The 19,131-nt window shown below is 34.2% G+C and overlaps 1 protein-coding gene across 1 annotated transcript in view; it reads right to left on the bottom strand.

Moving 5' to 3' along the window:
• APOOL (apolipoprotein O like) overlaps window positions 1-19,131 on the bottom strand; it is a 95,392-nt gene that overhangs the window by 24,089 nt on the left and 52,172 nt on the right. The window contains exons 2-4 of the mRNA XM_081124996.1: window positions 12,805-12,909; window positions 4,461-4,580; window positions 1,331-1,385 (exon numbers count right to left, since the gene is read on the bottom strand). Of these exons, the coding sequence (XP_080981122.1) occupies window positions 1,331-1,385; window positions 4,461-4,580; window positions 12,805-12,909 (280 nt within the window). The remainder of the gene's footprint in view (window positions 1-1,330; window positions 1,386-4,460; window positions 4,581-12,804; window positions 12,910-19,131) is intronic.

Below are 19,131 nucleotides of genomic sequence, written 5' to 3' on the forward strand. Positions count from 1 at the left end.
AAATGGTTTAAACACTCTTCCAAAGAGCTACACAAAATAATGATTTGAGCAGCAACTTAAAAAGCTAGTTATAATCGTTACAAAATCAAATCTTCCTTCTATAGCTGATTTCATATTTGCTTTCTTAACAATACAAGCTATTATTCCTCTTCAATGAAATATGATGCTAGAATCAATACCTTAATATGGATTACTATTAAAGTAAATTCTTGATTGTGTAAATACTATATACCTATAATAGAAATGATTCTGGCTTTATCTGCTCAAACGTTGGTAGGATCTGGGTAAGAACTGAAACAGATACTTTACTAGGGAACTTTAAATAGTAGTCTAGGGATATATGCAGCCACTAGATCCTGCATGCCACTACTCTCCAGTAACCTTAGAGCCAATGTTGATCTTAGTTAAAATAAAGATGATCGGGATGAGAAGTGAGCCTAGGTAAAAAGTAGATGGAAAGTGGGCACAAGTCTGGATTTCTTGGTTTTTATATATTTAAATTGTATTGGTTCTATGCAGTCCATTCCATCATTGTTCATTATTTAATGGCAATCACTTATTTAATTATATTCTTCAAGACTGATGAGAAATATAATTTGGAATTAATTCCCACACCATATATTAAATAATGATAATACATATACCAGTCGTCAATATCATGGCGACTTTTAAAATTTTAGTTGATCTTTTTGTCCTCCATACATTTATTTTGACAACTGGGTGAGGAAGATATATCTACTGCCAAACACCATTATCAAACTAAAGACTCAAACACAATTGCTTTCCAACATTAGCTTAAATATTCTAGGGTGTGACTGATTGGTATAGTGTTTCCTAACAATCATTAGCAAAATACTATGTATTTTAACAGTAAGTAGCACTTATTAAAACTAATTGATAACAATGGAGACATGTTTCTAATTTATGCTTTATGAGTATATAATATAAAACAGACCTCAGTTTGAGTGCAGGTGCTGCCACTTACTAGTTATGTGGTCTTGGTAACCTACTTAATCTTTTTAAACTCCAGTTTCCTCATCTGTAAAAGGGGAATAATTGAAATACCAACAGTCGCAAAATTGCTACAATAAAGTAAATTAGATAAATTATGTAAAATGCTTATCATAGTAACTTAGGATATAATAGTAGCCAAATAAATTGTAGATACTATTGTTTTGTTATTATTATCATAAACTGATATGCAGAGCATCTTTACAGTTGGTAAAACATGATAATGGATAACATACCCTGTTTATTTTTCTCACATTTAAATGTTGCAAGTTAAAAAGACAATAGAACATTCTTTATTACAAATGGTTTACTCACCTACCTTTTCCAAACTGAACTGTATCCATTATTCCATTTTTCACAAAGACATAAACACCCTAAGCAAAAAGGGGGGAAAAGGATATCTGCATTTTTGGATATGTTGATAATTAGATCAAATAGTTGACATTTCTGAGATTTTATTAAAATGTTGACTTAGCATTGAACCCAAATCTAAATTTAACTTTCCTATTTATTCACTATGAGGATATTTGTTAAACTTAGCTTCTCTTCATTTCTTGCTTTTCATTCTATTTTACAAGGATAATACTTGTTTACTATTTTCCTCATATGAAATAAGTACTGCCTACAAAATAACCAGAGCAGCTCATATAAAATTTATTGCAAAAATAAAAAGATTTATCATCTGATTTTATAATGGCCTAGAAAATTGAATGGAATTTAAATAAAGCATAAAGAGAGGTATATTTCAGCTTAGAAGCAACATCTGATTAATAAAGATGTAGCAACAACATAATGATGTATGGAGAAAACAACAACAAAAGAAAAGTACTACATCTTCTACTTTTTTTAAGTGGTTAGAATGAGAAAAAAACTAATTAAGACATTTATCTCAGGATAGAAATCATCCTACACAGGCTAGTGTCCATCTTGTTTATAAATAGCAACATAAATTCTCTACAAATCAAGATTAATTAACCCATGGAGGGATTAAAACTTTAAATCAAATTTTTTCTTTTACCTGTTTCCAACTAATTTATCTTAATGCAAGAAATATTGTTACACACATTTACTGAGTGATAGGTACTATCTCAACTACATCAGGAGAAAAATGAAGGCATGAAATGATTTTTCCAGAGTCATGCTGTACTCCATGGAAGGAACCAGAAAACACAATCTAAATATATGGTTTCCTTCTCTAAAGCAGCTGCTATCAAACAATGGAATAAAAACAACAAAAGAGATTTTCAAAGAAAAAAAGTAGAAATGAGTATAATAGATAGGAAAGGAATAAGTTATTGCTATTGAGATATCTTGGTTTTAGTAACTTTGTCTTAGATATTTTCATGGTGCTCAGAGGTGCACAGGTTCATTCTGTTCACCATGGTTTCAAGCTGTACAAACCAACATAGACCCTAACTGCCACCGAGTTACTTCTCTTTAGGAACTGTCCCTTGAGAAAATAACACCTTCATATAATATCTATTGACTAGTTGACTGGGATATCATGTAACTACTGAAGAAGCAAACTAGTCACTTATTTTAGAAAATTTTCCTTAGCTGAGTTTAGGAATTCACTTTTATCATGGGGGTCACTGCTATCTAAATTTCAAAACATCATCAAGGAGTAGGAGTAGAAATTGAATTTGCCCTATATGATTCAGTTATTAATGCAGAATGTAATTTGAGTCAGAAGTAATTTTTAAAAAATATATCTTTATTGATTCCAGAGAGAGGAAGGGAGAGAGAGAGAGTGAGAGAGAAACATCAATGATCAGAGAGCCATTGATCGGCTGCCTCCTGCACGCCCCCAACTGGGGATCAAGCCCACAACCCAGGCATGTGCCCTGACCAGGAATCGAACTGTGATCTCCTGGATCCTAGGTCGATGCTCAACCGCTGAGCCACACCCGGCTGGGCCAGAAGTAATTTTTAAATGATTTATATTTTTAGAGGAAAATTAGGCAAGAAACATTATTTACATTGAAGATGAAATGCATTCAAAGTGACCTTCTTCAACCTAATTGTTTCAGCATATTAACAGAATATAAAGTTCTTCGAGTCTTAAATTGGGTGATAGTTATAATAGCAATTTAAGTATCTCTCAGGAACAATTTACCTCACTGAAAAAATAACTTTGAGAACACTATTGAAAATTAGGTCTCAGGAGACTAAAGTGTGAATCATCTAGCTGCTGGCATTATTCAGATCCTAACTAGTTAAGATATTTCACTCTGAGATTAAACTATTAAGAGTGTGCAGTACAGTAGTACTATTAGAATTCTTTCACAGGTAAACATTTTCAAAAATAACAGCATATATTCATCAGATGTTTTAAATCTCATCTGGAATGACCAGAGTTCACAGATTTGGTAATTCAATCAGATCATTAGAATTTTCTTTTCAAAGAATGGATTAGAAACAAAAAGCATAAAAGTTCACAACTGGCTAGATTTGAAGCAAATCGTTGTAGGTATTAGGTCAGAATGATGCAAACAATGGTAGCAGCATTATCATTATGATACTGACGTTGGAGATGTTGATGCTAACACACCTATGTTGACGCGATGATAATGAAACATCAGTACTATATCAGCTTACTCCATCCTGCTGCTGCTGAGTAATGCTGATTGGAAGCTAAGTATTAAAATAAGGTGAATTCTATTTTGCCCTATAGCTGACTGTAGTCAAATTGGTCTAATGAGCTAAACAAAACAAGTGAAAATTTTGCTCAGTCAAATAAGAAACAATTAAAAAGTAATCTCAGAACTTCATGTAAGAGGCCAAACAATGTTTTGTACATGTTAGGTTACATTACATAAATGCTCGTTGAACTACTTTAATCTATGAAGTAGTGGTATAGGAGAATAAATATGGCCACAAATTATTTGCTTCTACTTAAAGGGGTGGCATTTCCCCCGTCCCTTTAAAACTGGACTGTCCTTAGTGACTTGACTTTACAATAGAATGCTGTAGAAGTGACTTTCTTGGACATCTGAGGATAGGTAGGAAACTTGGTAAATTCTGCCTAGGGCCTCTTGTAACATTTTCTTCAGGAGCCCTGAACTGCCCATGTAAGTAATCTGGCCACCTTGCCTGAGAGGCCACATGTAGGTGCTTTAGTCAACATTCCCAGCTGAGCCCAGCCTTCTAGCATCTGTGACAAGTTGCCAGACATGAGAATGAAGCTGTCTTGGACTCTCTAGATCAGCCCATTCACCAGATGAATACCACTGAGTGACCTCTGTGAACACCACATGCAACAGAAGAATCGCCTGTCTGAACTCCAATCCAATTCCTGATTTACAAAATTATGAAATAGAATAGAATGGTTGTTGTTTAAAACCAATACGTTTGGGGGTAGTTTGTTACACATCAATGGGTAACTGGAACAAATGGTACATAATACAAATAAGAAATCCTCCAAAATTGAACTATTAGAATAGACTTACCTTGCACCAGCCAATATAACGACTAGTTGTAGTGCGGATCGAGGCAAAGCTCATTTGTAAATTACCAGGCTTCTCTTCAACATATTTAGACTGGAGAGGTGGTGAAGTATATATGGGGAGCTAGAGGCAAAAAGAAAACAAAAACAAACAAAAAATGTGATGTCAAAAATATAAAAGAGCTGAAATTACTTTTCCAACAATATGGCAGAATAGGAATCTTCATCAATATTCCTGTTAAATACAACTAAAAATACTGATTATATATATTTTTAATTGAATTTATTGGGATGACATTGGTTAATAAAATTATATAGATTTCAGGTGTACAATTCTACAATACATGATCTGTATACTGTGTGTTCGCTACACCAAGTCAAGTCTCTATCACCATTTATCCGCCTTATAACCTCTTCTAACTCTCCCCATTCCCTTTCCCTCTGGTAATCACCATGCAGCTGTGTCTATGAGTTTTGTTTTGTTTTCCTTAATTCCTTCAGTTTTTTCATGTAGCCCCTAAGCCCCCTCACCTCTGACAACTGTAAGTTTGTTTTCTGTACCTATGAGTCTGTTTCTATTTGGTTATTTTATTTTGTTCATTAGATTCCACATATGTGTGATTCATATGGTACTTGTCTTTCTCTGACTAGCTTATTTCACTTAGCATAATGATTTCCAGGTCCACCCATGCTGTCATAAAAGGGTAAGATATCCTTCTTTTTTATAGCCTAGTAGTATTCCACTGTGTAAATGTACCACAGCCTTTTCATCCACTCATCTACTGATGGACACTTGGGCTGTTTACAGATCTTAGCTAATGTAAATAACACTGCTATGAACATGGGGGTGCACATATTCTTTCTGACTGGTGTTTTGGGCTGCTTCAGATATATTTCTAGAAGTGAAATCACTGGGTTATAAGGTATTTCCATTTTTAATTTTTTGAGGTAATTCCATACTGCTTTCCACAGTGGCTACAACAATCTGCATTTCCACTAACAGTGCATGAAGATCCCCTTTTCTCCACGTCCTCCTCAGCACTATGTTGTTTGTTGATTTATTGATAGCCATTCTGACAGGTGTGAGGTGATATCTCATTGTGATATTAATTTGAATTTCTCTGGTGATTAGAGACAGTGATCATCTTTTCTTATGACTACTGGCAATCTGTATGTCCTCTTAGAGAAGTGTATATTCAGATGCTTGGCCCATTATTTTTTTGTTTGTTAATCCTCACCTGAGGATATTTTTTCCACTGCTCTTTAGAGAAAGTGGAAGGGAGGGAGGGAGAGGGGAGACAGAAAGAGAGAGAGGGAGAGAGAAAACATCAATGTGAGAGAGACACATTGATTGGATGCCCCCTGCACTCACCCTGACCAGGGCCAGGGATCGAATCTGCAATCCAGGTGCGTGCTCTTGACCAGGAATCGAATCCGTGACCCCTCGATGCATGAGCCGACACTCTAACCACTGAGCCACACTGGCCAGGGCAAGTTTTATCCATATTTTAATTGAATTTTTTGGTGTTGAGTTGTATAATAATTTTTTAATGAATTTTGGATATTAACCTCTGATCAAATTTTTCACTGGCAGATATGCTCTCCCATTCAGTGGGTTGTCTTTTCATTTTGTTGATGGTTTTCTTTGCTGTGCAAAAACTTTTTAGTTTGACGTAGTCCCATTTGTTTATTTTTTCTTTTCTTTCCCTTGCACAAGATGATATATCACAAAAAATATTGCTACGAGAAATTCCCGAGATTTTATTGCCTATGTTTTCTTCTAAGATTTTTATGGTTTTGAGCCTAATATTTAAATCTTTAATCCATTTTGAGCTTATCTTGTGTGTGGTATAATAAGGTGGTGTGGCTTCATTTTTTTTGCATATATCTGTCCAATTTTACCAACACCATTTACTGAAGAGACTCTTCCCCATTGTATGTTTTTGCCTCCTATATCTAATATTAATTGACCATAAAGGTGTGGGTTCATTTCTGGGCTCCCCATTCTGTTCCATTGATTTATATGTCTCTTTTTATGCCAGTACCATACTGTTGTAGTATAATTTGACATCAGGTAGCATTTCTCCAACTTTGTACTTCTTTCTCAAGATTGCTATGGATATTCAGGGTCTTTTGTGGTTCCATATAAATTTTTGGAATATTTGTTCTAGTTCTGTAAAATATGCTATTGGTATCTTAATAGGAATTGAGTTGAATCTATAGATTGCTTTGGGTAGTATGGACATTTAAGTCATGTAAAAATTCTTCTTATCAATTAAAACTGTATATGCCTCTATTCATTTGTAATTTCTTTCTTCAGTGTCTTATAAATTTCTGAGTACAGGTCTTTTATATCTTTGGTGAAATATAGTCCTAGTTTTGTTTTGTTTTTTGATGCAATTTTGAATAAGACTGTTTTCTGTTTCCCTGTCTGATAGTTCATTACTGGTGTATGAAAGGAAACTGATTTCTGTATATGTATTTTGTGTCCTGCTACCGTACTGAATTCATTTATCAGTTGTAGTTGTTTTCTGGTGTAATTTTTAAGGTTCTCTATGTACCGTATCATGTCATCTGCAGATAACGACAGTTTTATTTCTTCCCTTCCAATCTGGGTGCCTTTTATTTCTTCCTTTTGTCTGATTGCTATGGCAAGGACTTCCAGTACTATGTTGAATAAGGGTGGTGAAAGTGGACACCCGTCTTGTTCCTGTTCTTAGGGGAAATGCTTTTAGTTTTTGCCCATTGAGTATGACGTAGGCTGTGTTTGTCATATATGGTCTTTATTATGTTGAGGTATGATCACTCTATTCCCACCTTGCTGAGAGTTTTTATCATAAATGGGTGCTGGATTTTATCGAACGCTTTTTCTGCATCTATTGATATGATCATGTGATTTTTATGGTTCATTTTGCATATGTGGTGTATCACGTTTATTGATTTGTGGGTATTGTACCAACCTTCCATCCCCAGAATAAATCCCACTTGATCATGGTGTATGATTTTTAAATGTACTGCTGGATCTGGTTTACTAATATTCTGTTGAGGATTTTAGCACCTATTTTAATAAGAGATATTGGCCTCTAATTTTCTACCTTCGTCATGTCTTTGTCTGGTTTTGGAATTAGGATAACGCTGGCCACATTAAATAAGCTTGGAAGTCTTCTCTCCTCTTGGATTTTTTTGGACTAGTTTGAGAAGGATAGGTGTTAGTTCTTTCTTGAGTGTTTGGTAAAATTTACCTGTGAAGCCATCCAGTCCAGTACTTTTGTTTGTTGGGAGGTTATTATTATTATTGCTTCAATTTCATTAGTTGTAATCTGTCTATTCAGATTCTCTGATTCTTCCTGATTCAGTTTTGGAAGATTGTATGTTTCTAGGAATTTATCCATTTTGTCCAAATTGTTGGCCTATAGTTGTTCACAATATTTTCTTACAATCCTTTGTAATTCTTTGGTGTCAGTTCTTACTTCTCTGCTTTCATTTCTGATTTTATTTATTTGGATACTATCCCTTTTTTCTTGATGAGTTTGGTTAAAGGTTGCCAATATTGTGTACCTTTTACAAGCACCAGCTCTTGGTTTCATTAATCTTTTGTACTGATTTTTTAAACTCTACTTTATTCCTCTTCTGATCATTATAAGTTCCTTTCTTCTGTTCACTTTGGGCTTTGTTGTTCTTTTCCCAGTTCCTTTCATTGTAAAGTTAGATTTTTTATTTGAGATTTTCCTTGTTTCTTGAGGTAGGCCTGTAATGCTATGAATTTCCCTCTTAGGACTGTTTTTGCTGTATCCCATATATTTTCGGTTGTATTCTCATTTCCATTTGTTTCAAGGTATCTTTGGATTTCTTCCTTGATCTCATTGTTAAGTCGTTCATTGTTTGGTAGCATGTTATTTAGCATCCATGTCTCTGGGTGTTTTTCAGTTTTTTTCTTGTGATTGATTTCTACTTTTATACCACTATGGTCAGAGAAAATGCTTGATATGATTTCAATCTTCTTAAATTTATTGAGGCTTATTTTGTGTCTTAACATGTGGTCTATCTTAGAAAATGTTCCATGTGCCTTTGAAAAGAATGTATATTCTGCAGCTTTAGGGTGAAATGTTCTGAAGACATCAACTAAATCCATTTGATCTAGTGTGTTTTTTAAAGCTGCCCTTTCCTTGTTATTTTCTGTTTGGAAGATCTATTGATGTCAATGGGGTGTAAAAATCCCCTACTATGACTGCATTACTGGCAATCTCTCCCTTTATGTTCATCAAGATTTGCTTTACATATTTAGGTGCTCCTATGTTGTGTGAATAAATGTTTACAAGTGTTATATCTTCTTGTTGGACTGTTGCCTTTATAATTAGTGTCCTTTATCTGTTAGTATAGACTTTGTTTTAAAGTCTTTTTTGTCAGATATAAGTATTGCTAACCTGGCTTTTTTTCCCCTTTCCATTTATGCAAAATATCTTTTTCCATCCCTCTACTTTTAGTCTGTGTGTATCTTTTGTTCTGAGGTGGGTCTCTTGTAGACAGCATATATATGCCTTGCTTTCTTATCCATTCAGCTACACTATGCCTATTGATTGGAGTATTTAGTTCATCTACATTTAAACTGATTATTGATAGGTACATATGTATTGCCCTTTTTTATTTTAACTATGTACCTCTGTTCTTCTTCCTCCTCTTCCTCCTTCTCTTCCTCTTCTTCTTAAAGAAGGCCCTTTACCACTTCTAGGAATATGTCCAAAGGAAATGAAATCTGGATCTCCAAGAGATAGCTGCATTTCCACATTCACTGCAACATTATTCACAGTAGCTAAGATACAGAAACAATCTAAATGCTCGTCAGCAGATTATTTGATGTGTGTGTGTGTGTGTGTGTGTGTGTGTGTGTTTGTATAATAGACTACCACAATTTTCAAGGTTTAAAAATGCAGTGTATGCGTGTATACACACACAACACACATTTACATACAATGGAATATTATGCACCCTTAACAAAGGGATATCCACCAGTTTTTGAGAACAAAGATGAACCTGAAGGACATTATACTAAGTGAAATAAGCCAGACACAGAAAGAAAAATACTGTATGATCTCACTTATATGTAAAATCTGAAACAGACTCAGAAGAGGAGAGTGGAATAGTGGTTACCATGGGTGGAGTTAGAGGAAAATGAGGAGGTCAAAGAGTATACTTATGCAAGAAGAATAAGTTCCAGAGATCTAATGTACAGTATGGTGACTATAGTTAACAATACAGTATTAAACACTTAAAATTTGCTAACAGGCTAGCTCTAAGTGTTAACACACACACAATGGTAACTATGTGAGGTTACAAATATCTTAATTAGCTTGACTGTGGTGATCATTTGACAATGCATATATATGTATGTCAATGCATATATATGTCAAAATACCAAGTTGTATATACAATTCTTATTTGTCAAATATATCTCTATAAAGCTGAAAAAAAGATTTCAAGACTACTATGAGAATTCTGTCTCCACTGAGGGAAGAATAATCTCATTATATATTGTATAAGTACAACTTGCTTGTACTAGATCAAAAATTACAATTAGATTCAGTAAGCTATGAAACCACATTTAAATTAAATTGAATGAAAGTAACTAGAACTCCAAAATCAATATTCTCCCATTATTTTGGGGTGAAAACAAGCAAGTAAGAAGAAAATGAGTCAAACTCATATCATACAAATATTTTAAAAAGAAACACCCAGTGATGACTGATGAGATCTACACACAGCCCAACACTGCAAATTTCATGGTTTAATAAACTGATCACCCCATGGCTCTCCAGAGTTTTCTAGTAAAGAGATATTCAATTATATTCACTAGGTGGTATTTAATAAGGCAGGGGTATATTGATACTTTTTTAAAAAGATATTTAACAAGAAGAATTGAACTAAAAAAAGACATTGTAGTTAGGCACAAGTTTATCAGAAGAATCAACTAACCAGAACACCTCATTCATACAGTGTTTTGGTTAGTAGAAACTTTATTGTAAATAGATACAAATAGTTCCATAACTCACTTTAAACAATAAAGTACCTAGAAAAGTTGCATGCAAATCATATTTTCATTCCTTCAAAAACTGTAAGTTCCTCAAAGAATGGGTCCTGACTTTGTGAATAGTCCCTAGCACTTAGTGCAACTAGCTTTAACAAGTAATTCAATTAAATTCTATTTAAAATGTACTGGGGAAAACACTATATATCAAGGAATTCTGTGTATTCCATAATATAGTAAAGAGCACAAATTTATTTTAAAATTCAGAAATATGCAAATGCAGCTATTAGGGATAAATGCTAGTTACTTATCTTCCTACCTAGATTTTGAGGTTTCCAAAGATGGGAGTGTCAAGGTAGGCTTAAAAGTGTCATCTCTCTAAGACTAAAAGAGGAGAAAGAATACTGAGGGATAGCAAGTTTGTAGGAAAGTGAATCTATTCTAGACTGCTAATCAAAAGAATAAAAGTTTACAGTTTTATTGTTATAATACAATACTTAGAGCAGAGCCGCACACACATGCAGAAGCTCAGAAAGTAATTTTTGTTAAATTTTATACATGTCAGTTTTGCAATGTATTGAAACTTTCATGCATTCTGACCTACAATTCAATTTCTAGACATTTATTCTTAGGAAATAGTTATAGATGTACATACAGCTTTATGTATAGAGTATTTCGAAAAAGCACCGTTACAGTAAACAAATTATTGGAAATATGCTAAATTTTAAAAAATTATGAAACTTGTACATTTGATAATGGCACATTCATACAAGAGAATATCTGAGACACCAATAAAAATTCTGTCCAATTTCATCCAAATAGTGGTGGCATCGAGATTCAGATTCAGACCTGTCTGATTCAAGTATAGATTTCTAAGAATGTAGATAAATCTTAGGGTAACTTAAGGCTGGAACAGGAAAAAGTACAATGGAGACAGAATCAGTAACCACAATTAGATATCAAAAGGCTTACATGATAGACTAGATCAACAAGATGAAAATTAAACAGGTATATATATATAAAACCTGCAACTGAATCCAAAATGTCTATATGCATAAGTACAGATTGGGAAAAGACATAGCTTAGCAGTAGCCTATATAAAAATGTTTAATAAATTTTAAGAACTACAAGTTCACTATGTCATGGTTAAAGGTAATAAGCAAGATTGATTGTGAGGACACAAAACAAATATATATATAAAAGCGAATGTGATCTTAGGCAGCTTTAATAGAAATATATTATCTAGAACAGGAGAAGTTACGAGTCTGATTCTATTGAACAGTGGTCAAAATATTTACACCCAAAGAAAACGCTAACCATCTCAAATATGTTTGTCAAAGAATGATCATGAGAGTGAAGGAACCAGCTATGGACATATGAAGAAAGCCTAAAGTTACTAATATACTTATCCAAGAAGCAAAAGTACTTAAAGTTTAATTGACATCTGAAGAGTTGTTTGGTGGAAGAGAGATGAGAATTTTTCTGTATGGTACCAATGCAAGAGATACAGGGTAAATGGGTAGAACTTATTGTGACACAGGTTTGTCTGACCTAAGGAAGGACCTTAAATTAAATGAGAGCTGCCAGTAAAGTGAATGGATTGCCTTAGGTTCTCTTATCCAGAGTTACATTCACATAGAAGATAAATGGCCACATTAGTGTACCTATTGTAGAGGGGATTACAGTAACATACAGAACTAGAAAACATACAAAGTCACTTTCAAAAATGAGAGCGCCCGGCTGGGCATGGCTCAGCGGTTGAGCATTGACCTAGGATCCAGGAGATCATGATTTGATTCCCAGTCAGAGCACATGTCCGGGTTGTGGGCTCGATCCCCAGTCAGGGCATGCAGGAGGCAGCCGATCAATGACAACTCTCTCATCATCGATGTTTCTCTCTCTCTCTCTCTCTGTATTCCTTCCTCTCTCTGAAATCAATAAAGATATATTTTAAAAAATAGCAAAATGAGATCTTAATGAGTTTCTTAAGCTAAAGCTTCCAAATATCAGATGTATCTGTATACATTTTCAAGGAAGAAAAATCAGACTGCTTAAAAGTACTAATACCCTGTACAACTCATTGATTATTCATTGAGAAAAATCACCAATTGTTTTTCCTTGGAATTAGGATGTTAAACGTTTGAGTTAAATATAATACAGTGTTTATTTCAAGACACCTTATAACTCTTTCTCTCAATTTATAAAATGTGCCTAACAAATACTTTAGAGACATTTTTGATGAGTAGGGGTAACAACAACATAATAAAAACTCATTTTATCATATTTATGTCATAAAAAATTTCACAAAAATTTACACACAAGTTACCTGCTCTGGTTTCATTAGCTGCTTTTTGGATTCCTCTTCTTTGGCTGCATGCACACTTACAGATGCAAACATCAGACTTGTAGGCATGGTTGTCAGCTTTCCCATCTGAGAAAGATATATCAAATATATATGTATGTGTATATATACATATATATATACACACACGCGCGCACACACACACACACACACATATTTAATTTATTTTTACTGTTGAGAGTATTACAGATGTTCCCCATTTTCCCTACTTTGCCCCCTTCCACCTGGCCTCCACCAGGCCTTCACCACACTACTGTCTGTGTCCATGGGCTATACATATAAGCATATAAGTTCTTTGGTTAATTTGTTCCCGCCCCCCAATCCTTCCCTCTGAGATTCATCAGTCTGTTCCATGCTTACATGTCTCTGGACCTATTTTGTTCATTAGTTTATTTTGTTCTTTAGATTCCAAATATGAGTGAGATCATGTGACACTTGTCATTTTCTGATTGGCTTATTTCTCTTAGCATAATATTCTCCAGGCCCATCCATGCTGTCTCAATGGGTATGAGATCCTTCTTTTTTACAGCCTTATAGTATTCCATTGTATAAATATACCACATCTTTTTTATTCACTCATCTACTGATGAGCACTTGAGCTATTTCCATATCTTAACTATTATACATAATGCTGCTACGAACATAGGGGTGCTTAAAAAGTTCCCCATCCTCAATTTCTTAATAAATTTTGTGGGCATCTGTGGAACACTATGGGTTTCATGTAAATTTATTTAAAACTCAAGCATTATAAATTACTTCTTCAAGCATTTTCAAGATATAATTCCTAAAATTCTCTTTTCATACTAGATGGTAGAGTATCACTTTTACCAATAAGTTACCTACCTACTTAATATGGAATATAGCAATGTAATAATTACCAGGAGGAAGTGAATATAAAATTTGAGGGATGAAGTGGGGTAGATCATGGGATTCACCGAGTCCACATTTTTTTCCTTTTTTTAAAAAATTATTCTTGTTGTTAAAAGTATTACAGATGTCCCTTTTCCTCCCATTGACCCCCTCCACTCCACTCATGCCCCCCCAGGTCTTCACCATTCTATTGTCTGTGTCCATGGGTTATTGACTGAGTAACTACTATATGCCACACCTTGGTCTCAGTGCTTAGAATACATCAGTGAACAAAACAAAGATTCCTGCTTTCATGGAGCTGACATTATAGTAGAGCAGAGACAGACAATAAATATAACAAATTGATAAATACTATGAAGAAAGTAAAGGAAAGGGTGATTTGAAGTACTGAGTGAATCAGGATACATCTTGAAATACAAATTTACATTAATAATAAAAATAATTTCCTTCCATTACAAATACTTTCTCCCTAACTTTCCCAATGCCTTCTTTCCCCCCATTTCATGCTTAGTGTAAAGCTAAAGTGATCTGTGTTTTGGATATATCTTGACTTTAATTTAAAATGCAGGAAAATTACTGGCTCTAAGAACAAAGTGTTCCAGTGTTTATTCAAGTACCAAAGTGATTCCCAAATATTATTTATTCAACAGACTAAATGAAAAGCTTTTCAGGGAACAAATTCTTTAGAAGGGAAAGGAGGCTTGCTGAAATCAACAAAAAACCTAGGAAAGAGGTCTCTTTGGCATACATACAAGTGTAGTTGTGCAGAACTGGAAGAAATCCTGGCAAAAGAATTCTAAATGTTCTCTAATAGTGCCTTTATTACATTTCTGACACATTTTTCAATATTTTCTGAGCACAGTAAGGAAAGCTACAGGAACTAATTAAGCAATTTCCTGTTTAAACTAAGCATGACTCTAATTTAGATTGAGATTCCAAAATACAGGGTAAAATGAAGAGTCAACACTAATGAGAGAAAATTTGTTCACTGTTTTCCCCAAAAGACATCATTTTTTATTTCTTATACCCAGTAGGTATTCACTAATGAAATAACAAGATTTCCACTCCATACCTATGTCGTCAATAAAAAGCATATTAAAATTGATGCCAGCAAGAATTCCATGAAGCGATTATTTGAACAATGTTAATTCTTACAACATTTAAAAGCTATTTTTAAAACACCTGATTAGACCTTACTCCCTAGATATAATAAAAACACTTTTGACATACACTAATACCTGAAAAATTTTCAACAACCTAATGTTCTCAGAGTATAATCATCTTACTTTGCATAGTGTAATAATAATAAATGTAGACTATAAAAAACTCATAGGTACTGTTTGGTAATTATGATCTAGTGCTCTAGAGTCTGGACTGATTAACTGAACTGTAGCTTAAAACAATAATATAGCTTTAAAATGCCTAAGTATCTTTGCAACATTTTCTACTCAGAAGGACAGGGTTCATTCACCTTGACTTTCTTTTTCTGATATTTATTTTTTAAAATAAAATTTACTGGGGTGTCACTGGTTCCAAAAATTATATAGGTTTCAAGTGTACGATTTTATGATACATCATCTGTATATTGTATTATGTGCCTTACTCCCAAAGTTAAATCTTCGGTCACCATATATTCGAACTCTTTTACCCTTTACTATGTCCCTAACTCCCTTCCCTCTGGTAACAACATACTGTTGTCTGTGCCTATGAGTTTTTGTTTGCTTGTTTATTCGTTGCTTTCAATTATACCACATGAGTGAAATAATATGGTTCTTGACTTTTTCTGTCTGACTTATTTCACTTAGCATAATATTGTCAAGATCCGTTCATGTTGTCGCAAATGGCAGTATTTCACCTTTTCTTATAGATGAGTAGTATTCCACTGTATATATGTACCACTCCTTCTTTATCCAATCATCTATTGAAGGACACTTTGGTTGTTTACATAACCTTCCTAGATTGAATTACAAAGAACTGGAAAATCTAAACAGAAAAATCAACAGTAAGAAAATTGAAACAACCATCAAAAACTTCAGCAAAAGTAAAAGTTTAAGACCAGATGACTTCACTAGTGAATTCTACCAAACATTCAAGAATATTGGACACCTAGCTTTCTCAACACATTCAAAAAATTGAAAAAGAGGCAATATTTCCTAATACATTTTATGAGGCCAACATAAACCCAATACCAAAACCTGGTAAGGATAACACACACACACAAAAAATATCTCTGATGAATACAGATGCAAAATTCCTAAACAACATGCTAGCAAATCGAATACAAAAATATATTAAAAAACAATACATCATGATCAAGAAGGGTTCATTCCAAAGGCACAAGGATGGTTCAACATACGTAAATCAATCAATGTAACACACCATATTAATAAAAGATAAAAATCATATAATGTTATCAACAGATGCAGAAAAAGCATTTTATAAGATACAGCATCCATTTATGATTAAAACACTCAACAAGATAGGTATAAAAGAAAAGTGCCTCAACATAATAAAGGCCATAAGTGACAAACCCTCAGCTAATATCACACTCAATGGTGAAAACTCAAAGTTTTCCTCTAAGATCAAGAACAAGACAAGGACAGTCACTCCCACCACTTTTATTTACCACAGTTCTGGAAATCCTAGTGAGAGCAACCAGGCAAGAGAAAGAAATAAAAGGCATCCAAATTGGGAAGAAAGAAATAAAATTGTTAGTTTTTGCAGATGACATGATTCTTTATATAGAAAACCCTCAATACTCCACTAAAAATATTAGAAACAATAAACTAATACAGTAAAGTAACAGGATACAAAATCAATGTACAAAAATCCACTGCATTCTTATATACTAAAAATAAAATTTAAGAAAAAGAAGTGGAAATAACAATTCCTTTTGTAATTGCAACAAAAAGAATAAAATACCTAGGAATAAACATAGCAGAGATGTGAAGGACCTACATACCGAAAATTGCAAAGCATTAAAAGAGATTGAAAAAGACACAATGAAATGAAAAAATATTCCGTGTTCATAGATTGGAAGACTCTAGTCAAAATGGTCATATTACCATTTAAAGTAATTTCCACTAAAATCCTAATAATATTTTTTAAAGAAATAGAACAACAAGAAAACAAAACATTAAATTTGTATGGAACCACAAAAGACCCTGAATAGCCAAAGCAATGCTGAGAAAAAAGAACAAATCCGGAGGTATCACACTACGTGAATTCAAATTATACTACACAGCAACAATAATCAAAACAAGTGTTTTAGGATTCATAGGGTATACTCCTAGAAGTGGGATCGCTGGGTCAAATGGCAGTTTCTGTTTTATGTAAAACATAATCAGTTTTATGATATTGCCAAAAAACAGACACAGAGAGTAATGGAACAGAATTGAGAGCAGAGAAAAACCCTATATGTATATGGACAATGAATTTTTGACAAAGGAGCCAAAAACACACAATGAAGAAAAGAAAGCCTCTTTAATAAACGGTGCTGGGGTCTAATCATCAGAGAGATGTAAACTGACAGTTAGGTCTCACCTCACACCTGCCAGAATGGCTACCATCAACAAGTCAACAAATGACAAGTGCTATCGAGGATGTGGAGAAAAGGATACACTAATGCACTTTTGGTGGGAATGCAGACTCATGCAGCCACTATGGAAAACAGTATAGAGCTTCCTCAAAAAATAAAAAATGAAACTGCCATTTGATCCAGTGCTCCCATTCCTAGAAATACACCCTATAAATCCTGAAACACCAATCAGAAAAAATATATGCACCTATATGTTCATAGCAGCCCATTTTACAATAGTTAATATCTGGAAACAGCCCATGTGCCCATCAGTAGAGATGAGTGGATAAAAAAGATGTGGTAAATTTACACAATGGAATACTATGCAGCTGTAAAAAAGAAGGATCTCTTACCCTCTGAGACAGCATGGAGGGACCTGGAGATAATTACGCAAAGTGAAATAAGCCAGTCAGAGAAAGACAAATATCATGTGATCTCAATTATATGTGGAATCTAATAAACAAAATAAACTGATGAAAATAGATTCAGAGATGTGGAAGCATGGAACAGACTGACCAATCTCAGAGGGAAAGGAGAGGGGAAGAGATAAACAACTTATATGCATATATGCATAACCCATGGACACAGACAATACTGTGGTGAAGGCCTGGGGCGGGGGGGGGGGGGGAGTGGAGTGGATGGGGTTAATGGGGGAAAAAGAGGACATCTATAATACTTTCAACAATAAAGATAATTTTTAAAAAAAAATAGTGCTGGGGCCCTAGTCAGTGTGGCTCAGTTTGTTGAGCATAGTCCCATGCACCAAAAGATCGCCAGTTTGATTTATATTCAGGGAACATGCCCTGGTCGCAGGTTCGGTCCCAACTATGGGTGCATGAAAGAGGCAACAGGTCAGTATTTCTTTCTCACATCTCTCTCTCTCCCTCTCTCCTTTCCCTCTCTCTAAAGTCAATAAAAAAATAAATAAATGGTGCTGGGAAAATTGGAAAGCCATATGCCAAAGAATGAAAGTAGATAACAGTTTGCCTCCATGTAAGAAAATTATCTCAGAAAGGATCAAAGACCTAAATATAAGACCTGAAACTATAAATTACATAGAGGCAAACATAGGTACTAAACTTGTGGACCTTGATCTTAGAGATTATTTTATGAATTTGACCCCAAAAGCAATGGAAGTAAAGGCAAAAATAAATGAATGGGACTATATCAAACTAAAAAGTTTCTGCACAGCAAAAGAAACCAACAACAAGACAAAAAGGCAACCAACTGAATGGGAGAAGGTATTTGAAAACAGCTCTGACAAGGGGTTAATATGAAAAATATATAAAGAACTCATACAACTTAGCACCAAACAAACAATCCAATTAAAAAATGGGCAGAGGGCCTAAACACGTACCTTTCCCAAAAAGACAAACCAATGGTCAACAGATAGAAGAAAAGATGTTCAAATTCACTAGCTATTAGGGAAATGCAAATCAAAACTACAATGAGATACCACCTCATACGTTAGAATGGCAATAATCAACAAGACAAGTAGTAACAATTGTTGGAGAGGTTGTGGTGAAAATGAACCTTCATTCACTTTTGGTGGGAATGTAAACTGGTATAGCCACTATGGAAAACAGTACAGAGGCTCTTCAAAATATTAAGAACAGAGCTACCATATGACCCAGCAATCCCTCTTCTGGGTATCTACTTGAAAACTTAAAACATATATTCATAAAGATATATGTTCTCCTATGTTCACTGTAGAATTATTCACAGTGGCCAAGGTACCTTGACTTTTATTGATGAGGCAGTGTGGCACAATGGAAAAAACGAGTTTAGAAGTTGTACAAACCTGGTTTTAATTTCCAATTGTGAAATATACTGTCTAAATCTGG

The sequence above is a fragment of the Miniopterus schreibersii genome (assembly GCF_964146895.1).
Source record: "Miniopterus schreibersii genome assembly, chromosome: X".
NCBI lineage: Eukaryota > Metazoa > Chordata > Mammalia > Chiroptera > Miniopteridae > Miniopterus > Miniopterus schreibersii.